This window comes from Alosa sapidissima, chromosome 3 (assembly GCF_018492685.1).
Source record: "Alosa sapidissima isolate fAloSap1 chromosome 3, fAloSap1.pri, whole genome shotgun sequence".
In the NCBI taxonomy this organism is placed as follows: domain Eukaryota; kingdom Metazoa; phylum Chordata; class Actinopteri; order Clupeiformes; family Clupeidae; genus Alosa; species Alosa sapidissima.
The window spans coordinates 35,505,269-35,530,761 of NC_055959.1; the positions used below are offsets into that span (position 1 = coordinate 35,505,269).

At 41.6% G+C, this 25,493-nt stretch overlaps 2 protein-coding genes across 4 annotated transcripts in view; one reads left to right on the forward strand and one right to left on the reverse strand.

The window, feature by feature from the left end:
* LOC121704961 overlaps window positions 1-3,866 on the forward strand; it is a 17,756-nt gene extending 13,890 nt beyond the window's left edge. For all 3 annotated transcript variants that reach the window (XM_042085566.1, XM_042085567.1, XM_042085569.1), the window contains 5 exons: window positions 209-709; window positions 1,158-1,261; window positions 1,567-1,693; window positions 2,204-2,310; window positions 3,081-3,866. In XM_042085566.1, coding sequence (XP_041941500.1) covers window positions 209-709; window positions 1,158-1,261; window positions 1,567-1,693; window positions 2,204-2,310; window positions 3,081-3,245 — 1,004 coding nt within the window. In that variant the 3' untranslated portion in view covers window positions 3,246-3,866. The remainder of the gene's footprint in view (window positions 1-208; window positions 710-1,157; window positions 1,262-1,566; window positions 1,694-2,203; window positions 2,311-3,080) is intronic.
* On the reverse strand, window positions 3,854-25,200 carry LOC121704962 (integrin alpha-M-like). The gene is made up of 30 exons (XM_042085570.1): window positions 25,069-25,200; window positions 22,779-22,890; window positions 22,301-22,404; window positions 21,901-21,971; window positions 21,552-21,672; window positions 21,044-21,168; window positions 20,798-20,940; window positions 20,427-20,577; window positions 19,829-19,979; window positions 19,426-19,508; window positions 17,343-17,466; window positions 16,841-16,968; window positions 16,121-16,270; window positions 15,538-15,780; window positions 14,761-14,894; window positions 13,961-14,106; window positions 12,877-13,025; window positions 11,951-12,082; window positions 9,856-9,929; window positions 9,168-9,306; window positions 8,235-8,333; window positions 8,063-8,142; window positions 7,884-7,970; window positions 7,683-7,761; window positions 6,990-7,088; window positions 6,486-6,572; window positions 5,584-5,694; window positions 4,787-4,900; window positions 4,394-4,504; window positions 3,854-4,213 (listed from the first exon to the last, which is right to left on the reverse strand). The coding sequence occupies exons 1-30, from the start codon at window positions 25,124-25,126 to the stop codon at window positions 4,142-4,144; spliced, it is 3,477 nt and encodes a 1,158-aa protein (XP_041941504.1). The 5' UTR covers window positions 25,127-25,200; the 3' UTR covers window positions 3,854-4,141.
* Window positions 25,201-25,493: the final 293 nt, after the last annotated feature.

Below are 25,493 nucleotides of genomic sequence, written 5' to 3' on the forward strand. Positions count from 1 at the left end.
AAAATATGATGTAGATTGTGAAATCAGTTTTTAGGTTGCTTCAGAATCTCAGTGAATACTAACTTTAATTTCCTTTCTCTCTTTCCCTTGTGTGTGCGTGTGTGCATGTGTGTGTGCGTGCGTGTGTGTGCGTGTGTGTGTTTGTATTTGTGCGTGTGTGTGTGTGTTTGTATGTGTGTGTGTGTGCGTGTGTACTTCTCTGCTACAGTGGGTGGAGTATCCAGCACCATAACTTACCCACCAACTCACCCACCTGTGGAACCCTCTGCTGAAGCGAAAATCCCTCCAGCCCCAGAATGCCCGTCTGCAACCTCCCAGGAAGCCCCTCCTCCTCCGCGAGGCTGTGACATCACTTCCTGTTGCGGCGACAGCCCCCAGCCCCTGGTGCACTGGCTGAGCACCTGGAGGGAGAGAGCGCAGGAGGAGGAGGGAAGTGACAGCGAGGATGGAGAGAGACACTCCGAGGAGGAGTGGAGTGAGGTGGAGGGAAGGAGAGAGAAGTGGGAGGAAGAGGAGAGTGAGGAAGAGGAGGGGAGCGATCTGGAGAGCCTGCGGGGGAAGGCCAGCGACTGGATGGAGGAGGAAGAGGAGTGGGAGCCCTTCCACCGGCTGCAGATCCTCTACGGGCCCAAACAACACACACACACTCACTCACACACACCCTCGCACACAGACCAGACTGAGTCAGAGGAGGAAGCACTCATGAAAGGTGTGTGTGTATGTACTTGTGAGTGTGTGTGTGTGTGTGTGTGTGTGTGTGTATATGTGCTTGTGAGTGTGGGTGTGTGTATGTGTGTGTGTGTGTGTGTATGTGCTTGTGAGTGTGGGTGTGTGTGTGTGTGTGTGTGTGTGTATATGTGCTTGTGAGTGTGGGTGTGTGTATGTGTGTGTGTGTGTGTGTATGTGCTTGTGAGTGTGGGTGTGTATGTGGTAGGTGTGTCAGTGTGTTCTTGTGTGTTAAGCCATTGGTGAGCATTGATTATAGTGGAAGGTTAATGTGAATATAGGAGAGAGTGAGTGAAATGGGTAGCACTGAGTTGTCCTGTATTACGTACAGTATATGTGTTCAGTGTTCTAACATAACAGTGGACATGATTGGTTGGATGATTGATTGATTGATTGATTGATTGATTGATTGATTCTGATGTGTTCTGTAGGACCCGGTTTGAACAGTGTGTCTCTGCCACGCCCCCCTCGATCACAGAACCGTGCCTTAATCCCACTCAACACATCAGAACACCAGTTTGATTCCTCTGAAAAGGTGGGTTCACACACACGCAGACACGCGCACACACACACACGCACATTAGTTGCACATATTGCATACACACACACACACACACACACACACACAATAAGTAACACTTATTTACCTAAAAAAATCACAAACACACATGAATTTGCACATAGACAGATATCAGCATCAGATATGCATGTTTTCCCATATACATACTTCTTTTGACTTCTATTCTATTCTATTGACTTCTATTCCATTCTATTGACTAAATAATAATGATTAACTGATGTCTCTGTGTACTCATGGCATACTTCCTGTTATACCCCTAGGAGTCTGATTGGTCAGATGACCTTAGCTCAGGGGTGTTCTCATCCTATAACAGCCAGACTGACAGAGAGAACTTCAGTGTTGATTGGCTGGTTTCCACCAATCAGCCGCCATCCTGTTGCATTGAAGGTTTGTGTTTGTGCGTTGACAGTCACAGAGATGTGTTTTTTGTGCATAGACACTAGAAGCATCCCTTCTCTCCTCTATGAGTTCAATAAGAAGCAGCTGTAACTCAATTGCAAGGGTGTTGGGCTGATTTTTTGATTGAAATTTGGTGGTACATTTTCAAGATAGAATACATGGATTAAATTAAGCAGATAGAATGCATGGATTAAATTAAATTAAAGAGCACAATGATAAATAAACTTGTTAATATTATAAATGTTTTGTTTTAGTAACAAATTATAAACATAACTTGGATACAATACAGAGGGAATGCATGGACACCAGTCTGTAGAATGAGAGCTCTGAATTGCTGCTCGCCCTATTAAGAGTTTATGTGGCGTACAAATGATTTTGGAAACTTTAATTTAAGGTAAAAAAAAACTATTTAAGTCATAATAATCTAAACATTAGTTTTTGCTGGTTAATCCAAATAATGCTTTTAGAAGATCTCAGATCTATTTCTGTCATTTCCAGGTTTAGGGGTGGACATCTGGATCGAGGACTTCAGTGGAGAGCGCTTCAGGATCCGAGAGAGACCACAGGTGAAGGTGGGACACGTTGCCATGGGGATCAGTGACCAGGTGAGTGTGGGTGTATATCAGATGTATTCTATGCCCCTTCACACTTTCTCTCTCTCTCACACACACACACACACACACTATCTATCGATCTACAGTATGGATCTATCTATCTATCTGCCTAGTGACCAGGTGAGTTTGTGTTTACATCAGATATACTGTAAGCTATGCTATGTGGGGGGCTCCCACACATACATACACGCACGCGCACATGAACACACACACCTGTCTGTCTGGGGATCAGTAAGAGGGGATGGTTATAACAAAAATAAGTGTATTTGTGTGTGTTTTCACTGTCTGTGTGATTTCCTGTATATATGTATATAAGAGAGTATAAGTAAATATGCTCTTTTGATCCCGTGAGGGAAATTTGGTCTCTGCATTTATCCCAATCCGTGAATTAGTGAAACACACACAGTGAGGTGAAGCACACACTAACCCGTAGCAGTGAGCTGCCTGCTACAGCGGCGCTCGGGGAACAGTGAGGGGTAAGGTGCCTTGCTCAAGGGCACTTCAGCCGTGGATCTGGGCATGGGAGAGCAGTGCTCAACCACGTTTCTTACTGGTCGGGGATCGAACCGGCAACCCTTCGGCTACAAGCCCTAACCAGTAGGCCACGGCTGCCCCAAGCAGTAAGCATTTTAAGACATCTAGAAGTTCAACATCAGACACCTTGAAGTGTACAACATCAGACACTTTGAAGTGCACTTCTTCTCCGCATGTTTCTTTGCATCTCCCTCTCTCACTGGTCTTTGTCTCATCTCCATCTCCAGATCTCTGTGCGGATGTTTAGCCTGGCCACCCTGGACGGGAAGCTGGTCCGGCCCGAGGAGGAGGTGCAGGAGTCGGGCACCTGGCTCCAGTGTGTCCCCGCCCTGGACGACTGCCCCGCCTGGACCTGGAGGATCAGGGACGGACAACTGGAGGAGAGGAGATGAAGAGGAGAGATCGATCTCCGATGAAGGAAATCGATCGATCGATCAGTCTTTCTGTCTCACTGTCTGTCTGTCTGTCTGTCTGTCTGTCTGTCTATCTATCTATCTATCTATCTATCTATCTATCTATCTATCTATCTATCTATCTATCTCACAACATTGATTATGCTGGATTATTATTCAATTCCGCATAAGCGTATGTTGGTTTTAGGACATTGTATTGCATTGTATGTGTATTACATATTTTGATCACATTTTGTTCACTACATTTAGTTCAGCAAAACATTCAAAGTACAGTAAATATCAGCTGCAGGCATGAAACCAAAGTGGATTTGATTTCAGTCTTACTGGGTGCTGTTCACATTCACGTTGAAAATGTCAGTTTAGATTGTTAGAAGACAAGACTCAACTTCCGACCTTATGTTTGGGCCAGCAAACTGTTGGTATTTTCTAAATGCATAATGTAAGGCATATTTTGTTATCATCATTATTCTTGATTACTCTGACATCTTTGTCAAATTCTTTGATTGATTGACAGGTTGATCAGACATGTTTAACAACTGTAAAACCAGCCTGTTCATGTTCAAGAAGTCATGGCGTGCAAACCTAGATAAAGTGACGTGTTCTCCAGATTTATTTATATTTTTATTGAGTACAAATGAATGCATTTAATAAGCGTTGTGAAATCAAATTGCTAAAACATGTTATGGCAATTAATTTAGAAATGAGTGTCTTTGTAAGACTTATAAAATATGTTATTAAAAATTCTTTTAAATGCTTTTGTATGCATTGTTTCTGTCACAGTTTGCAACATACTACAAAACACAACTAATGTATGTTGTCATTTATGTTGTCAGTTATTTTGTGAAGCATTTTGTCATACACACACACAATCATTCTCAGTCTTTTTTCTGAGATGCTGCTTCTGCTTCAGACAACAGCCTCTCGTAGCGACTTTTGAAAAATCCCACCTGAAAGAAAAAATGTCTTTCACTTTAGGTGCCCTTTTGTACCTAAATAAACTAATAATTATGCGTTTGGTAGAATGTGTTTCTTGTGTACATACGCATTGTACATATATGCATTTCAAGACAGACGAATAAGGAATGGCTGTTTGAGTGACAGTGTGACGTGTACTGATTATGTCCTACCTTGATAAGAACCCCCGTTATGATAACCAATAGAAACAGGCCACCAAAGGCTCCACCAATGATCACCTTAGTTAGGTCTGGCCCCTCATAGACCTCCACAAGGGTCTCAATCTACAGGGACACAAACACACTATTACCACCACTATTCCCTGATGGTCAGAGCTATTTGTTTGGGCTTTTCATCTGAAAATGCAAGAGTTAGTGATACCATGATGGTTACATTAGGGTATACAATGTCCAGAAATATCTACTGTAGGAATACAACCAAAGACTATATGCATCAATTCCCTCTGGTCTTCAAGTTGGACATTTGACAGATTTGTCTTATCAGGAGAAAATTTAGTGTTTGTTTTCTCTGACTTGATAGTGATATGTTGGCGAGTCCAGGGTTACCTTGGTGACAGGCGCGAGGCGCGAGGAGTCCGAGGAGTAGAAGATGTACTTCCTGTCATCGTACTCCAGTGTGGCCGAACTGACCAGGTGAAACATTGCAGAACGCAGTCCAGTCTGGGAGGATTGGAGAGAGGAGAGGAGAGAGGAGAGGAGAGAGAGAGGAGATAGAGGAGTGGAGAGAGAGAGAGGAGAGGAGAAAGTGAGGAGAGAGGAGTGGAGAGAGAGAGAGGAGAGGAGAAAGAGAGGAGTGGAGAGAGAGAGGAGTAGAATGAGAGAGGAGAGAGAGAGGAGAAAGAGGAGTGGAGTGAGAGAGGAGTGGAGAGAGGATTAGAGAGAGTGGAGAGAGGATTAGAAAGAGGAGTGAGGAGAGAAGAGAGGAGAGAGAGAGGATTGGAAAGAGAAGTGGAGAGAGATTGGAGTGATTTGCAAAGCACTGCTCCTTGGGGTTTGAAGAAGTAACACCGGAGCTTTTCAGCAATGCGATGTGAACATAGTACCAAGTCTGTATACGCTTACAAAACGCTTATGTTGTAACTATACAAATCACAGCATGTAAATAGGAAAATGTTGGAGTTTCTTTTGTCACTATTGGGAGGTGTATGCAATTACAACCAGCCATTTTGACAAACCTGTGCTAAGCTAGGCTAGCAGCGGGTGCGTCAGACCGAGTAACTACACGCACAGAGATGAGAAGGGTATCGACTTATCTAACTCTGGGAAATCTTGCATATTGTACCTTCAAACAAAGATGTTGAATATAATACAGCAGTTTCAGCAAAATATATACTTAGCAGTACCTGCTCAATCCATCCTGAGCTCACGTTTCCTGAGACTGTGTAAAATTGGCGGTCACCTCTCAACATGAAAGAGGTGCATCTGAACTCCAGACACACGGCAACAGAACAGTCCTGATGGAGAGACAAGGCAACAACAGTCTTATATTATGTATAGTCATATTATGTATAGGTATATTATGTATAAACATATGTATAGGCATATTATGTATAGGTATATTATGTAGACATATTATGTATAGGCATATTATGTATAGGTATATTATGTATAGACATATTATGTATAGGTATATTATGTATAGGCATATTATGTATTAGTATATTATGTAGGCATATTATGTATAGGCATATTATGTATAGGCATATTGTGTAGGTATATAGGCATATTATGTTAGTCTGTCTAAGCTACTCTGATGTGATGAGCAGTTGGCCTTTCAACCAAACTGCTTCAGCAATATGGCACGATTGAGTTGAGAGTGGGTTTGGTAAAGATATACCCACCCCTGTGAGTGGGCCTTAGGCACGATTGAGAGTGGGGTTGGTAAAGATATGCCAACTTAAAAAAAGCTTAACTCGAGTCGCGATTCAAAGGCCGCTGTTCACCAGCAGCAGCATCCATCTTCTTTGTTTTCAAGTAGAAAGGAATTCACGCGGAACCGTAGCAACTCTGTCGTCATTATGTTAAGTCTGCCCACCGACTCTATACACGATTTGATTGGCTTAATCGAAGTTTGATTTTTCCAGCAAAAGCATCTAGATTTCTAGGCTAGTTGGAATGATTACTAGAGGTGAAAGTGGGGATGACCTTTGGTATCCCCACTCTAGAATATCTCGCGTCCAATCAAAAATTAATAAATAGTTTTGTTGTAGAATTTGAGAGAACGTTTTGACGGTCTGTTCATTACCACAATAGGTTCTTTGTTCTTCAGCAGGGTCTCTTTAAAATTGGTTATGTTTGGTTCCAGCTCACCCTCCCTGGTGCATCCTGTGATCTAATGTGAAATAGAAACAATAACGAAGCCAGTTTTATGAAGACATGGACCGACTATTCATAGACATACCTAAACCTTTAATAGATATCATAGATAGACCATTTACAGGCATCGATAAATCACTTATACACATGAATAGACCATTTGCAATCATTAGCTCAGGGAGTTGAGACCAGTGTGAGGACATAGGTCAACAGCTTCATTGAGCTTAATGGAGACTATTTACCACTTTTAAAATATTCATATTCATATTTAAATATTGACATCATTATCCAATCCTGTGTGGAGGATATAGGGTGATTTATCAGAAAAAACGCAGTGTATAGTATTCATAACTATGTTTTAATTCATCAAGACGGACTAAAAACTTCAGTCGTGTCTTGGTTGGTTATCTGGTGGCAATAAAGAAACACTCACGTTAAGGCTGTCCACATCGGTCCAGATATCTTTATCTTGGAGTCTTACTGGAACATGAATTACAACAGTAAGATTGAGTCCTCTAATGCTGTTTGTTACCTGGGACAGAGAGAGAGAGAGAGAGAGAGTGTGTGAGTGAGTGAATGAGTGAGTGAGTGAGCGAGCGAGCATGCGTGAGAGTGAGAGAGATTGGACCAGAGGTCAACTATCTGATATAATATATTACATTACCTAGGTTGGTGAAAGTTAAACATACCACGTAATGCCATAGAATCACATTATAATTTGACGTAATTACTATATTTATCTGCCTGGAAGCCAGCCGAACTTAGGCCCACCCACAACATTTGAGGTTGAAGTTCGACCAATCAAATTGTCTGGGCGGGCTTTGTACGATGATGGAGAGATTAGCAATAGTGCCTCGTCTATCACGTCATCTGAATGCGCTTCGGTTGATTTTGTTTGCAACTAAAACGCTGTTGCTAAAAGCCCCTGTATTGGTTAAAACACGCCCTATAGTCACATCCCAATGGAGCAGTATCAGACTCAAATTCTGTCTAGAATTGAGTATGCGGACATCAGGCTAGTATTTATCTAATCTTCAAGGTAAAAAACATTTAAATCTGACGTGTTTTGGAGATCAGACACTTTGGCCAGGGTTGGGGTTGTATCAGGTTGATGTTTAAGCCCTACCTCCAAATCCTGCCTCACTTCCTTCCCCATGCTATTGTTACCAGCAGTGAAGTTGATGTAGTTGGTTGTGTTTTCAAATCTAAGACAATCACAGCAAACAGAGCTAGGGTGAGAACCAGGTGACTGTGTGAATTGTATCTGTGTTAAGCAGAGATGCAGATTGCAATTGACAAATTACAATAGTAAAAGTATAGCGCCAACCTTCTGATGAGGGCGTAAATGCTGTACTTGACTGCGATGTCTTTGCTCTGGATTGGTTCACTGTCGTTAGAGTGCATATCATTTCCACTGAAAGAGACCAGATCTTTTCAGATGTAGTAGGTAAATGCCATCATGATCATAACAGCTTATAACTACTAAATAAAATAAGTCTAATTTACCTTGACACCTGGGCGTCAATGGTAAGGGTTTCATCAAAGTCACTGCTGCCATCGATTCCATACACAACAACAAACATAGCCTGTAACACCAAAATAATTTGTGATTCATTGTGTGTGTGTGTGTGTGTGTGTGTGTGTGTGTGTGTGTGTAGGAGGAGTTGTTTCCCCAAACCTTGTCTCCAGCCCGTAAGATGGGTCTGTTGATGCTGCAGTCCGCCTTTCCCAGGGTGACTCCATCTGTACTGTCTAGAGAAGTGCACTCCACCCTGCCCTGCAGCAGCAGACACAGATAGGAGGTCAGTAGTAAAAACAGGTGTTACAGATAGTCTACAGTCTACAGATAGTCTACTACAGTTGCCGTTACGGACGTGACAGTTTTGCGTGGTATTGCCCCCGTATCGTTATATAAAGCTCTGTTCTCGCTGTCTAGCTTTCTACTCTTTGAGCAATCGATGATTTGAAAATAACTTACTTATCGTTAACTTAGATATCCATCTGATTGTTTCTCGTCCCGTCTCCTCTCCTCGCTTGTTTCAGGCTATCAGTCTCTTCCCCATAGTAGGCTACTTTACTCACTGACTCGACTTTATCAGAATTCACAGATTTCACTGGCTGAGTAGCAGCAAGCGAAATGATGGTTCCTGAAGCTACTGAAGTAAATGCTGTTATCCTAACCAACGAAACATTTAGCGCAGCTTTGAAATCTTACGTGAAAATCTAAATTAGGCTATTATGGTCCGGGTCCGGATAGGATCACGTCAGGGTCCGGACTCGGACCGCGGTCCGCCATTTGGTGACCCCTGGTTTACAGTCTACAGATAGTCTACTACAGATAGTCTACAGTTAGTCTACTACAGATAGTCTACAGATACTACAGTATACTACAGATAGTCTACTACAGATAGTGTACAGATAGTCTACAGATAGTCTACTACAGATAGTCTATAGATAGTCTACTACAGATAGTCTACAGGCAGACATGTTTTGTCCCATGTCTTAGACAGAGGCTAGAGTCAGATGGTAGATATTTTAATGGTTAAAACCGACAGATAGTTCAACAGGAAAACTCTATTTTCCCTGCTTTTCCCCCACTGTAGGTCCTCACCTGGCTCTTGATGAAGGTCCTGTAGGAGAGACCAGGAGGGTAGGAGAGAAACATGTGAGTGCCGTAGGAGTTCTCTCCTCTGTTCTCCACACTCACCATCACACTCATCTCCTGTGCAATGCCCACCTCGATGAGGGATCTGGCGATGTCAGGACAAAACAAGACATTTGGATGAAACCGCTCACATAATAAGAATTACAGCCTTACATCATAAACAGAGAGTTAAAGGGATTCCGGTGAGCTTTCACATAGATATCCATTCCTCAAGATCAAAGAGTACTGTCAGTACGAAAAAAACCCGAAAACAATCAGTTTTACAGTTTTACGATACTCCGTTTTTAGCTCGAGTTACTGCAGCCAACAGCTAAAGCAACGAGGCAGCTACAGTGCTACACTCTGGGGGCATGACATGGGGGTTCATGAACATGCCCCTAGAGTGTAGTGCTATAGCTGCCTAGCTGCTTTAGCTTTTGGCTGCAGCAACTCAAGCTAGGTAAAACTGATTGTTTTCATTTTGGAAATGGAAATCTATGTGAAAAATCGCCAGTATTCCCCTTTAAGGCCTCAATGATGGAGGACCTGGCGATGGCAGAGGGGACAGAACTAAAGATCCTTTGAGGTGTGATGTCAGCTCAGTTAATACAAAACATAATCTGTGATTAAAGCATGTTCAGACTGTAAGGCTTACCCAGAGAAGTTGAAGTTGAGATGGATGTTATCTACACACACACTGTCCTGTCCACAGTCGATTTCAAAGTTTAACTACAGAATATAAAATAGAATCTGGTTTTAAATCTGGTCATAAAAACATGCATTTCTCCTCAAACGTGAGCACTCTAAATGTCTAAAGGGTTGAATTGGTGTGAGTAATTTGAAGCAGTCTTTTAAAGTTTGGTCTATTCTACTGCTCAAGTCAGTGTTATGGAAGAGGTTGGGGATCCAGATACAGTACTCATATATCCCTGTTTGAGGACACTGGGATTGCAATCGCAAATATGGGCGAAAAATTTGGTGGTTGGAACTACTGGTCTAGAGTAGTCGCTGTTGCGTCGTTCATAGATATTTTGCAATTGTCAATGTTTAAATTGCATTTGTTTGACTAGATTACTTATCCTTACGTTTTAAACGACGTAATTGCAATGATATTCAGACACAACAACATCCACTCATTCATGCCTGCACGTGAGCAGTGAACATTTTCTTCCATTGATTATAAATTGGTTGTGCATTGTCAATAATTTCTATGTATGATGTAGCTCTGTTAATGCTATGCACAATGGTAAATGTGCAAGAATAATTGTTACTATCAATTTATAGTCTGATGTCATTAACATTGCAGTGTTTAAATTACGGAACGACCATTAAACAACAACGCTTTTTAGAAACAGGTATTACAATGTCATTGTTTGAAAAGTTCAAACGTTATGTCATGCCATGGTGGTTTACTGTAGCAACTTTCGTGGAAACAGACCCCAGAATGAGAGACAGCCTTTTGCCAGTAACCAAAGTGAAACCAAAGATTGTTAAGGCAGAGCAAGATATTTCATCAGGAGCCACTTCCGGGAACCCGGATCGCACGAGGGGGGGTCAAAATCCCCCTTTATGCAGAGCAGAGGCAGCGACTGCTCCATTTAAGTCTATGGGCATAGCTCAGAATTTCACCACATATGCTAAGGTCTTGGTTCTATAGAGTTAGGAATGTGAATTTCGGGCACATTTTCATGATCCTCAAACCCTTCTGAACATTTCAGGTACATTTTTAGCATTTTTGAGCAATCCAGTCTGGAGAAAATCAACCTTATATCAGGTGTGTGCCGGTTATTTCTGCCGCTGCTGTTGGCCGGTTGCAACTTACGCTCGTCAATACGTCATCGACACGCCTCTTTATGCAGACAGGATTCGATCCCCATTTCGCGCCCATAGACATGAACTACGATGAAATATCTTGCTCCGCCTTAACAATCTTTGGTGAAACCACAATCCAGCATCTGCACTCTGAACATTCAAAATTAAATCTCTTCTGTTTGTGCATTAAAAATCGCAAAATCCTTTCTACATAATGTAAAATATGAATCATGGGTTGTAAGCGGTCTTCATGAACATATCCTGGCCCATTGCAGAGACTCGTACCTGGTGAGAGAGAGAGAGTTCACCGGAGCGACAAAGATGTAGAATTTAAGTATTTTTTATTATTAAAGGAACCATATGTAAGATTGTGGCCAAAACTGGTACTGCAATCACTTTCAAATTACTTTAGAGCAGTGTATCCTCTCCCCCTCCCTCCTGACTCGAGGTTGCCAACCCAGATGCCGAAACACTACTGACTTTGTGATTAGTAGATAGGTAGAGGGTGGCGCATCAGGCCAAAACACAACATGACATGACAAAACACAACATCAACATCAGTTGAGGGCTGCAACTTCACTTTTTAAATGACAATATCCTGGCCAGACTACTGTTGTCAGTGATATAAGTATTTGAAATGAACATGATTTCTTAATGTCTAGTGACATATCAGGGCCATTTTATGATTAATTGAAATACATTTCTTACATACGGTTCCTTTAAGGTGCCAACATAAGGACTAACGTTTCGACACACGTCCATGACACACGTCGAAACGTTAGTCCTTATGTTGGCACCTTAATAATAAAAAATACTTAAATTCTACATCTTTGTCGCTCCGGTGAACTCTCTCTCTCTTACTGAATTCGGTCCTCTCTCGTCGATGCGCTAGATGTGACCCGCAGTAGCGCGGAGGTACAATTGTTTTCTACTCGTACCTGGTGGTCTGTGGTGTTGCGAGAGCTGCTGGACAGCTTTGGTGTCAGCTGGTCTGCAGACGGGATAGGAAGCCCCTGGAAGGAGAAGGCCACCTGGACTTCCACAGGATTCACAACATCCTCTGGGGAGCACTGGGAGAAAACAAAGGATCTCTGTGGGTGAGTGTATACATACTGTACATAGGCAACAAGATGAAATATGTGTTTGATGCAGGAGGTACCCCAAAGCTATGCAATGCAACTTCCCATAGGTAGTTAGCTTCAATTAACACCCGGATCTCCTTATATGGGCAAAGATGACAGCTTTAGTTCCTTTTTGTTACCAAACTTCAGAGGTCTATGGATCGCACCGATTCGCACGATTACTCACTGTAGCACGGTTTGTTTATTAGTCTGGTTAGAACAATTTACACTGGTCAAAACAATTCACATTGGTCCTAAAAGTAAAGTATGACCACTTGAAGCAATAAAGGTGACCCCAATGCATATCATATGGAAGCCATTCAACTAACTTCCTAATGTGGACCGAGATATAATTTTTCTAAAAAAACGAGCTATGTAGATCCCATCAACTCTGATAAGCTGTAGGAACGCAACCAGTACACGGCGATGAGATTACTGTCTCTCCCTATTGAGTCATGTTTGACTCTGATGACTGATAACAAAATCATGTAGTGGAAACAGGAAACAACCAAACAAAAAAACATCACATAGAGGAGAGACACATCACATGCTGAAAGTGCTATTCTTTTTTCCTCTTTTTGCAGATCATACATTTGCAGTCACATATCCTGGCCTGCATTTCCACCTTGACAATGGTTTCGAGCGTACCTGCACATAGAGGTTTTACAGCGTAGACCTTTACCTGCACATAGAAGGTTTAGAGCTTTACCTGCACATAGAAGGTTTAGAGTGTAGAGCTTTACCTGCACATAGAAGGTATGCAGGAAGCACTTCTCCCCAAGCATCATAGTCGTCTCACGATCTCTCTCCCGCTCCTCATCTGTGAAGTTCGCCCGATATTTTTGCCGAAGATAGTCCAATGTCACTGTGTAATTGAGTTCAGCTTGCAGATCTATACAGATCAAGGATTGGTATTTTCATCACTCTCAGGAGGGGATCACCAGAGCACACAGATGTTTGAGTTGCTTCTTTTTTTTAGAACAGCGCGGCAAATGACTAACGTTTCGATGTAGGTTGCATATTCATTAGAGTCTATAGGACACTGGTCCCCAACAAAAAGGTACAATTATTATCATCCAAAAATACTCCCTAATATGTTTTTAGTCCGGATTTCCCTTTTAAGCCATTGAACATCCAAACATCCCAATCCAAGAGAATGCAAATAAAGGAATGTGTTAAGTAGGATTAAGTATAAGTACTGTATATACTCTTTTGATCCTGTGACGGAAATTTGGTCTCTGCATTTATCCCAATCCGTGAATTAGTGAAACACACTCAGCACACAGTGAGCACACAGTGAGGTGAAGCACACACACTAATCCCGACGCAGTGAGCTGCCTGCTACAACAGCGGCGCTCGGGGAGCAGTGAGGGGTTAGGTGCCTTGCTCAAGGGCACTTCAGCTGCGCCTACTGGTCAGGGTTCGAACCAGCAACCCTCTGGTTAAAAGTCCGAAGCACTTACCAGTAGGCCACGGCTGCCCCCCAAGGGTTAAGGTTAAGAAGCTTTTATTTGTTTGTTCGTTGTTGTGTGTAAGTTTGCTTGTCTTACTGTTCATTTATGTGATGTAGCAATTTGTTTATTAATAAAGTCATTGTCAAAAATATGCTGAATACGGTTTGATGCAAAAGCTGTAGCATTTTGGCTAAATTATTAATCCTTTCAACCAGTCAACTGTGCAATATATGACTGTCACATTTCTCGTATCCAATAGAAAACGGCGTTTTCACAAAGTTAAATGTAATCACAGGGAACAACAAAGCCTACTTTAGAGTTTGGTTTCTACTGGAGTACTTCCAGGGTAATGTTAAACAGCACCAAAGCTTACCTGTAAAGGTGCCTTTGGTGATTTTGGTCATGTTAATACATACAGACGCGTTGATCTGTTGGGAGTTAGAGCAGTCGTAGATGGACACAGGAATTTTGGTAGGGCTAAAAGTCATTCTTGTGTGTACAGATACAATGGGACTGGACCTATGAGTCAGAAAACATTGCTCCAATCACAATCTTATTATACGGCAAAACCACAAAATGTATGGATGTAAGAACTACAGTCATGTTTCTGCAATGCTTTGTGGTTTTGTATTGTTTGATGACATAAGAGAAACAAATGCACTGACCAGGTTTGAGCTATGTAGCCTGCCCTATTTGTCATTTGCACCAATTGAGCTATGTAAGAAGTATAATGGATATGTGTTCAGTTGTTTGCCAATTAACGACATGGCAGAAATTTCCCTTGTCTTAATTCACGTGTAGGCTAATACTGAAAAAATGTAGGCATGTCAGAATTACAGTTATACCGCTTACATAATGTAGCCTGTAGTGCTTTTTCATGGTTTGATGACAGGATAGAGACTTAAGGAAAATGATGTAGACTAACAACAGAATTTTAAAATCCTAATGATCAGCCTACTTATTTGTATGTCCCGCAGCTGACATGGAACATTATTAACCGGTTCGGAAACTTTTTTGTTCTAACCAGTTCAGGAACATCAATTTTAGGGTTGAACCGAAAACCGGAAACGTTAAAATACTGTTTCTGTTCGGAACGAACCAACTGGGGGAGAAATCTGGCTTAAAGCCCTGGCGTGCATACATGTGGGTGTTGTGTTCTAATATCATGAGAACCTGAGCAGCAGAACCGCTCCTTTGGACCCGACTGCGATGTCAGGCAGTCCGTCTCCACTCTGGTCCAAAGCAGACTGGGCCACGGTCAGCCCAAAGAACCGCAGTCCGGACTGCACCGACGAACCCGCAATCCTCTATAATGGAGAATAAAGACAGTTCAACAGAAATACCGTTAACCACCTTTGTCTGTTTTTAAGGAAACCAGCCGGATGTAAAGTCTTTTGGATATCACTTTTTATGAAGGTCATCGCTATGACTTATGCATACAGTTACAATATAATGTGATCATAAGTCATTATAATAATTATTGTATTCATTTGCAAACAGGCATGAGACTCTATGGTAATATTCATAATGCATTATGACCTGTAGCTTTAATGTATTGTAAGTAATGGTTATATATTCAAAAATCTTACATAATTTTGAATAATGCATTATACCACTGATCCTGCCTACTTATAACTACATTACACTACTATAAGATGTTGTAAGATATATTGATCTATCTCTGTCTCTCTCTCTCTCTCTCTCTCTCTCTCACCTGTGAGTAGGTGGGGTTGATTCCTCCTCTCCTCCCACTAAAGGTGAACTCTCTCTCTCTCTCTCTCCTCTCTCTCTCTCACCTGTGAGTAGGTGGGGTTGATTCCTCCTCTCCTCCCACTAAAGGTGAACTCTCTCTCTCTCTCTCTCTCTCTCTCTCACCTGTGAGTATGTGGGGTTGATTCCTCCTCTCCTCCCACTAAAGGTGAACTCTCTCTCTCTCTCTCTCTCTCTCACCTGTGAGTAGGTGGGGTTGATTCCTCCTATCCTCCCGTTGAAGATGTACACGCTGCCCTGTCCGTTATCCTCCAGAGGAGCTCCCACGGCCACGTCCCTGATACCGTCCCCGTTCTGGTCAGCCAGGCTGGCCAGAGACGAGCCGAACCTCCCCCTCTGGCCCTCCATCCCCAGCAGGGACACGCCGGTGTCTTGCACGCTGGTGTATTGAAAGTAGAAGGAGTAGCGGTAGAAGTAGAAGTACTAGGGAAAGACAGGCTTAAATAAAGATTGGAGCTCCAGTACTCCACCATAGTGGAAATCTAAGTTAAATTCAGGATAATGTGTGTGCAGACAACCATTTCTTCATGTACTCTTAAAGTTCCCCCCAAAGTTGATGTGTGCGTGTGTGTGTGTGTGTGTGTGTGTGTGTGTGTGTGTGTGTGTGTGATATTCATTTTTTGTGATGGAAATAAAAGTGGATCACATTAATTTTCATTAAAGTGAGAAATGCTTCACTAGGACTCTGACAGCCAATACTCTGACTCAATTTTATTAACAATTCAGCTCAAAGACCTGTGTCCCATTGCCTGTTACATATCACCTGATAATATGATATGCTGTAGACAAACACTTTTCCCTCTCTCTCTCCCTCTGTGTGCATGGGGGCAGATGCCAGAATCAGATCAGTGTTGGAGTCTCCGTCCAAATCCACCACACACACCTCTGCTCCAAAGTATGCCCCGATCTGAGACTGAAAGAGAGAGAGATGGATATGTCTACAGTATGTCAAAAGAGTAGTATACATCGCACACTGGTGGGTATATTTTGCTGACTTTATTTAGTGTGCGATGTATTCATCAGGTTCTCGAACGTGAACCTGATGAAGCAACTTCCGAAACGCGTTGTTCACGCCAAATAAAGTCAGCAAAATATACCCTCCAGCTCCAGTGTGCGATGTATACTACTCTTTTGACTTTTCCATACTGCACACCATCAGCACCTGGAGCAAGAAGGGCTGTGCACAGGGATTTTGACCTTTGATGGATATGTCTATGTTTGCCATACACTGTAACCCATGTACTCTGTATGTAAAACTTATGTTCTGCTTGGGCAATGCAAACAAATATATGTAATGCCACTTCAGCTCACTTGAATTTAATTGAATTTTTATTGAGAGAGAGAGGATATATACAAAGAGAGAGAGAGATACAGAGAGAGAGAGAATGTTTGTGAGACACTGACGGTGAAGTTGGGGAAGGGTTCTGAGACCATAAAAAAAGGATTAGTTAATCACCATAACCTTCAGAATGAGACAACTTACCTGTGTGAAACTCCTCAGTAGTGTGTTTCCAGGACGGAAGACCATGACAAGGCCTTTGTGGTCATACCTGGGGGCTCCCATTACTATGTAGCTCTCTCGGTAACCATTTGCTACAGCCATGGAGTAGCCTGATCGTCAGTGCAGAGAGAGAGAAGATAGATGCTAGCATTCATTATAACATAAGAGAGATAAGATAGATGCTAGCATTCATTATGACATACTGTAAGAGAGATAAGATAGATAGATAGATGTTTAGCATTCCTGCTACCTGGTGTGCTGTACCATAAGAGATAAGATAGATGTTTAGACCTACTGCTACCTGGTGTGCTGTACCATAAGAGATAAGATAGATGTTTAGTATTCCTGCTACCTGGTGTGCTGTACCATAGGCCTACTAAGAATGAGTTCTAATGTATGATGGGCTAATAAGCCTCACAAACCTGTACACTAACTTCTGACAAGACTATATTTTAGCAGTTTCGGTTAACGGACGGACTCTCACCAACATAACTGTCAGGAGTGACCTGATCAACCCTCCTAAACCTTGGCCTCATGCTGGATAGAGGGATGTCCTGATAACCCCCTCTCCACTCATTTGCCCCAACCACACTCACTAGAAACCTCTCCTGCAAGAGAGAAAACCATAAAAGCTCCTTTTCATTAACATCAACACAGAAAGTCCCAGTCAGACCTTGCAATTGTGATCCACTGAAAGACGGTCTAAACATGCCATTATATCTGGACCTAAGCATTTCAGCATCTACCAGTCATAAAGGTAGGCTATATGGTCATGTGAATTGTATTATCACTAATAGCTAATAATTATGCAGAATTGTCCTATTATTAGTATTATACAATACAAGTCTATTTTTTAAAAAGAGGATCAGCCATTTTGTAACTCAGACCTATACAAACTAGATGTACCGCAGAGCGGTACAAAATATGACCACCGCCCAGTCCAGCACATTTTTTACACACGCTGAAAGGCATATGATTCTAACTGTCTCACCAAATTGCATTATGCACACTCAATTCTCACTGGTATCTGCTAGACAACAAGTACCAAAACATGATTAGTTCATAGATTTCACATGTAAAATACATTTTATACAACCCCACCCCCATCTTGCCTGTTCATAATTCTGAGAAATTCTTGAATTGTGTGCATGTGTGCGCGTACATGTTTATGTTTATGTGTGTGTGGGTGGGTGTGTGTGTGTGTGTGTGTGTGTGTGTATGCGTGCATGTGCTTGTGTGTGTGCCTGCGTATGTGTCTGTGTGTGTGCATGTGCATGCATGCGTACATATGTCTACTGTGTGAGTATGTGTCATACGTATGATTACTGTGAATGTATGTGTGTGCGTGTGTATCTGTTTATGCACATGTGTGCATATGGAATGGGTTAACATGACCCCTGGAGGCAAACATACGCAAAAAATTGGTCATCTTAGGCCCTACGGTTCTCAAGATATTCACAGAAAACTCTGTTGGTGTATGGTCACTAAATGTACACATAAATTATTTTAGTGTATGCCCCCCCATGAACGAAAGTTCACAAAACTTGGCATGCATTCGGAGGGTGTCATAATGATCCTACACTTTCAATTTCGTGCAGTTTTGACCATGTCAGCCAGAGATATTGTGATACACCTAATTTTTTTATTTTTAATTTTTAACTAGGTGGCGCTATACATGAAATAAGTGGTAATGGGATGGGTTGACATGGCCCCTTAAGACCAACATACCAAAAAAAGGTGGTCCTCCTAGGCCCTACGGTTCTCGAGATATTCACAGAAAACTGTCTCCGGCCACCTACTGTACAGGCCAGTTGGTGTACAGTAACATAAATTAATTTATTGTGTGGCCCCCCATGAACGGAATTCCACAAAACTTGGCGTGCATTCAGATGGTGTCATAATGAACCTACACTTCCAATTTCGTGCAGTTTTGACTATGTTAGGTCACAGATACCTGCGATTACAACACCTAATTTTTACTTTTTTTGTTTTTAACTAGGTGGCGCTATACATGAAATGAGTTCTTATGGAATGGGTTGACATGGCCCCTTAAGATCAACATACAAAAAAAAGGTAGTCCTCCTAAACCCTACGGTTCTTGAGATATTCACAGAAAACTGTGTCTGCCCTACCCTCCTTTCGGGGGGTCCAGTCCAGCGGGGGGGCTACAGATCAAAACGAAAAACGATGGTTCCATGCTATCCATGTGGGGCTACATGCCCACCAAGTTTTGTGTACCCTGGTCTTTCAGTGTTCGGGAATCTTTGACAGAAATTTGGCCATGTGAAAAAAAAAAAAAACCTATCGCTGTGCGATCGCTTCGCTGCGAGGCGGTCATAATAATACAGCATACAATGTGGGCATGTTGGATCAGGGGTAGCATGGCACAGGTTCAATGTGGGCATGTTGGATCAGGGGTAGCATAGCACAGGTTCAATGGGTTGCATGGCACAGGTTCAATTCTCAAATCCACCATTGTGAGTGCATGTCGCTTTAGATAAAGGTGTCTGGTAAACATCAGTCATCTTAACCTTTACAGTATAAATTAAATAATTATGAGAACATACATATGGCCTTGACAAAAGAGCTGCGCTGAATCCATTCTGGGCAAATTCCATCGTTGTGGCATCACCACCAGTGTTTTGGGTTCCTGAAGATAAAGAGATCTTAGAGATCTGTGTCACAACCTGCTATTACATATGACTTGACCACCAGGGTGTGCTGCAGTATCTCTGACAAAAAAGCCAGACATAAAGTCAAAATAATGATATGCCAATTGAAATGCATTCCACTCAGATACTGTAGATAGGTGGCTACCAGGCCCCAGGTTGTTTTAAGTCCGGATCTTTCCTTTAACCTGTCAGCTCCTAGTTTTTGACCAAAACTCCATCATCCCTCTGGGTTAAGATGTTTCATTTTCTGATTATAAACTGGATAGCACATTCTGATGAATCCCAAATGTACCTATACCTTCTATGGCAATGATGCTCTTCTCCAGTTTGCTGCTGATTTTGTTGAGTGCCTCAAAGCTGTCCACTTTAAACATGTGATCTGGTACGGGTGAGGATGCAATGCTCCTGAGCTCATTGCGTGCCCACTGATGGTTAAAGGCATTGCCAACCTGTCACATAAGGAGGAGAATTAGCATCTCTCATTAGTGACACTCTCTGGGGAGACGTAGCACAACACACCCAGACAAGTCCTATATTTGATTTTGAGAATTTATATTAAAAAGCTTCCTTAAAATCAACTGTTAACCACCAGGACCATCAACACTAGGGATTTATCATACTGGTGAAGATGGGTGTCTGTGCTGTGCTTAAAGGTGCTATGTGCCCCCCCCCCCTTCAGTTTAAAACATCCAAAATGACCTAGAAATAACTGCTAGTGCTGTCCAGATATCCACTGAAGTTAGCATTTAGCATGGAAAACAACTAGCGCTGGGCCGACTCTCTTGTAATACCACATTGTATATAATTGTAAATACAATACAAGTGAATTGCAATAGCACCGTGTGGCTGCGTTCAAGACAACTCGGTCAAGTATGTCACTGTACAGCACTTCATACCCCAATGGCATATCTAATTATGTTTTTTCCATCAGCCAGAGCTGTGACACTGGGGTAGTCTGAAGAATCCCATGACTGTCCATCTGTGATGACAATGAGAATCCTGTTGGCATTTGGTCTCGCTCCAGCAGAGGAATCAAATACATTGTTTCTGTAAAAATAGGAATAGATTTGTGATATATACTTTATATGATCATATACTATTATATGCTCTTCATAATCATCAGACATAGTTACTGGATTTGACACTTATGACTGAGCAAGAAAATCCCAGTGCAAGTAACCCTTTTCTTGTGCTGGAGGATAACGGAGCGGTTAAAACAGATGATGGTCTCAGGTGAGACTACACTTAGTCTTCATTTAAGACATACACAACTGTCCGGATGGCTCCTGCAGTTCTTGTGCCTCCTCCAGTCTGATAGATTCTGTCCAGCTGATATTCCCATCTTGTTCTCTCAAACTGATTGAATTTCACATGGATGTTAGTGTAGCTGGCGTATTGTACAAAGGCAAACTGCAAATAAATAAATACACAAATACATAACTAAATACCCCTGGTACCATTCAAGACTAAAGATAATGAACCAACATTAAGATAATATTGGGTCAGGACTCACTAAGGTGTATGGCTTCAGGAGTCTTCTGATGAGATTTTTCACAAATGTTTTCATGGCACTGAACTGGTAAAATGCCACACTCCCAGACCCATCCAGCAGAAAAACGATATCAGTATCTTTACAAGCTGTTGGCACACAACAGAACAAAAAGGCTGGGCGTAAGGCCAATCTACAGTACCTGTATAGAAACCACATTTTAAAAACACAACTGATTTTCACAACTGAACTTTGTATAAATGTATTGAAACCTATCACTTACAGTATGTAAATTGAAGATGAAACAGCTCCCTTTTAGATATAGGCTTCTTGCTACCTGGTGTAACCCACGTCCAGCGAATTGTGCTAAGCTAGGCTAACAGTGTCAGACTGCATTATTGCACACACAGTGAACAGAAGGGTAGTTGACTTTGGGGTAGCAAATAAGCTAAATTCCCCAAAAGTTGGTCTGTTCCTATAAGGGTGCCTACTACTCTATTAAGTTGGAAGATCGTCTGTTTGTGTAGGCTACCTTCAAGAGAGGCTGGCACAGGTCCTTCTTGAAGTCCAGAGTGAAGTGGATCAATGCTGAAACACATCCCACCATAGAGAGTGACTCCTTCACACTCTTTTGGGATGGTTGGGCCACAAACCTGAAGGGTAACACTTTTTAATGACTGAAGCATGTCGCCATTACAATATGCTCCTATGTTACACAGTGTAGCAATAGCCATAGTTATTAAAATGCTACAGCCAATAAAATGTGCCTTTACACTTCTTTATAGGGACATAGTGAAGTGTACAGGTCTGTGTGTGGATGGAAAATAGGTGACAAATGAATAAGTAAAAAAAAAAAGAGACAAGGAAATAGGCCTGCCTACCATGGTCTTTGTGGATGTTTCAGTCTTGCTCATTGAAAGGCCAAGGGACATATTGACTCCATGTGGGGGAACTGTTAGAAAATAAGAACAGTCAATGGAACAATCAGAAGAAAAATCAGAGAGAGAATGAAAAACAAAATAGGACCTTTACATTGTATGTACAAAATAAAAACTATCAGCAGATATCAGAGCAACAGCTTATTAAATGAAGTCAAGTTAAGGACTAAAGACCAAAAATAGGTTTAATGTATCAAATATGAAACCTACATGTAGACTGCATGCATAGACATAAATAAGAGACTACATGTCACTAAAAATGAGTACGACTGAAGAAACTCTCATGAGTGGACATACTGAGTAGTGAGCATATATCCACATCTATATTTTCTACAACTCTTACCATTTATTTGTAGTGGTGAACAGGAGCTGTCTGAGACCTGGCATTGGTAAACCCGTCCTCTCCTATCCACACCGTGCTGCTCTAGAGGGGCACTCACCAACAGACTGTGAACAAAGCAAATGTATTTATATTGCACATTCAATGTGCTTTACATAGCCAAAAGCAAACGGTATAGTACATAAAAGCATACAAGGGGGGAAAAAGTTTAAAAAGTAAAGTATAGATGAAATGCAAGAGAGAGACATAAAAGAAACAAAGTAGAAAAAGAGAGGTTATGAGAAGTGAACGCAATGTTCAAACTATTTGAAAGCTGCTTTTCCATTTACCAAATGAGACAATTAGCCATGATTGTACTGATGTACAAGTGATCTAACTGCATTAAATGAGTTTGTAGAGAACTTCCCCATATCCATACCGTGGGCTACCACAAACACACACACGCACACGCACACACACACACACACACACACACACATACCTTGAGTCACTGTGCTGAATCACTCTGTAGCCAAAGCCTTCAGCAGCATGCTTCAGTTGTATGTTTCTCCAAGGCATAGACTCAATGTTATAAGCCATCACCATTGGATGTCCTGAAAAGGAAACACATTAGGTGTAGTAAAAAAAAAAACATACAGATAAGAAAAATAAAAGTTCATTTTTTTAAAGTCTAATGTTTTCGTATGTAGCCTGTACGGACATCTATCATCTGGTGTAGCTAGGTCTGTGGATTGTAGTGGAAGCTAATTGTTGCAGCAGGCGCTATGCGAACGGAATGCTTCAGTCACGTGCCCTGTGTAGCCTAGCCTACTTATAAGCTATAAATAAAGCTAATATAAAATTAGGGTCAAATGTATTTGCTCCAAAGAAAGTTTTTGATCTGTTTTATATTGAGTATGGAAGAGCGCAATCAGAGAGGAATAGTGGTCCGAGTCAGACCCTGTGAGTAGCCTAGCCTAAGCCCTGATATTCACCCACCATGCATAGGGCCTTCTTTTTGACTCACAGTCACTGAGTATCATACAACTGTGTCAGCTAAAAATGGAGGGGAGAAGGGGGAAAAGCTTTGTTCAAGCAAGACCTTTCAGTGGCATATTCTATTGTTCCTGTTAGTTGGCCCCATTTGTTATGTTCATGATTGTTTATGTAAACACTTCCTCCTTATTCTTCCGTTCATAGTCTACTGATTCCCCTCATTGTTTTGTTATGTCAGGTTCTTCATTTTTTGCTGGTTTCCTTCCCTCTAGGTCCTTGTCACTGTGTTGGCACGCGCCTTCCCTAAATGATCTAACAGTATTTATTTATATTTCTGTTGCAGTGACATTGTGTAATGTATACCTAGTCATAATATCCCTTGTGTTATACCCTCAAATCTTACCGACGTGCTTTATCCTTGGGGTCAATTTGACCCCAGCTAAATAAATCCTCAGAAAATGATTATAATTCATATTGTTACCCAGTTTTTTGTGACAGGTACTTAACAAGAGTGTAATAACTATCATCAAAAGCCCTACAAAACAATCCCACTCCCCCACACCCCTTTATGAACCGTGGAACCCTGGCTGGCAATATTACCCATCCAGTGTCAGCAGCCCAAAGGCTTCACCTTTTGACTTATACAGTCCTGCCAAAATTACTTATGTAATATGTACTTGTATATGTAATAATGATAATAACAATATGTTCTCATACTATTACAATAATAATATCCATAATGTGTCAAATATTCATGCATCTTATGTTTCATACAGCTGGGGTCAAACTGACTCCAAGGAACACGAATGTACTGTAAAATATTTGTACAGGACATTGAAAACATATTATTGTACAAATGTCATGCTTACTCTGTTGAACCCTTCAATTGAGGAAAGTCATGAAATATGAAGCAAAAAAAAAAAGTGAACCATATATTTTATGATGTTAAACGTTGCTTGGGGTCAAATTGACCCCAAGGATAACAGGAGGGTTAAGTCAGTATTTACATTGCATAGTCATTCATTTAGCAGACTTCAAAAGTGACTTATTATGTCAATTATATTACAAGAGCCATTCTCCCCAGAGCAACTCGGGGTTAAGTGCCTTGCTCAAGGGCACAACGTAGAAAGCCGAGAATTGAGCCCACTACTGTATGCTAGCCCAGCTCCTTAGCCACTACCCTATCAATGCCCAATTCTGCCCCATAAATTCTACGCCAGTGATTATAAACTGTGCTACTGTATGTTTTTTCCCCTTTTTTTCTTAGTTTACTTTGGTCAACTGTTGTTGTTTTTAAAGGGCTTCATAATAAACCTAAACCTAACCTTATCCACCAGGTGAGATACAGTAAAACAGTTCAACATCTATATATTGCACATACTGTATATTGCAGCAATATAGTGCTTTATCCAAACCCCTAGGCGCCCCCATTTTGGTACATTGATGCATGTAATATATATCCCTGCATTACGCATGGAAAAGATATAAACACAGTGATAAAACACAAAAACCTACCACCAATGCTGTCTCATATTTCCCTATAGGGTAGTACTGTATACCCTGCCAAAAATCACTGATCACTGAGATTTCCCTTCACCCCGGGCACACTTTTTGTATCATTGCTTAATTTTCATTTGATCACTTGATGCTACAGTATACTACTATGGAGATATTTGTCATTTGCATCATCATTCAGTTAAATAACATGTTATCATAGCGTCACATCATAGCGACACGTCATCAGAAGTGTATGCATCATTACTGTCCTGTAATGTAACTGTTCTAGTGGCACTTACCTGCAAGAATGAACAGTGCTGTAAAGACAGCAGCCATATTTTGTATCAAGTTCAGCATTCAGAAGTGTTCAGTGAGTGATGTAAGTGATGTGATGTGATGTGATGTGATACATGATGGGTATGTTTATATATTGGAGGGTGAACAGGGAGGAGAGCATGGGGTGGGGGTCGGGGCGATATGCTTTATTATAACTATTCACATGGTATTAATAAATGTGTCAGGATTCTGCATGGACTGATTGACTTTGTGCCACCCTGGTGGCCATTTTGTGCATTGCCCTGTGTCTGTCTGCATTTGCTGTTTCCACTTGTGCTCTGTGTTTACCTGTCTGTCATCTGTCTTTGTCCCCGCCTATCTCCATATATGTTCTGCACTTCCTGTCTCATTAGTTTCCCTCCATTTCTGCTCACACTTGTTCCCCGTT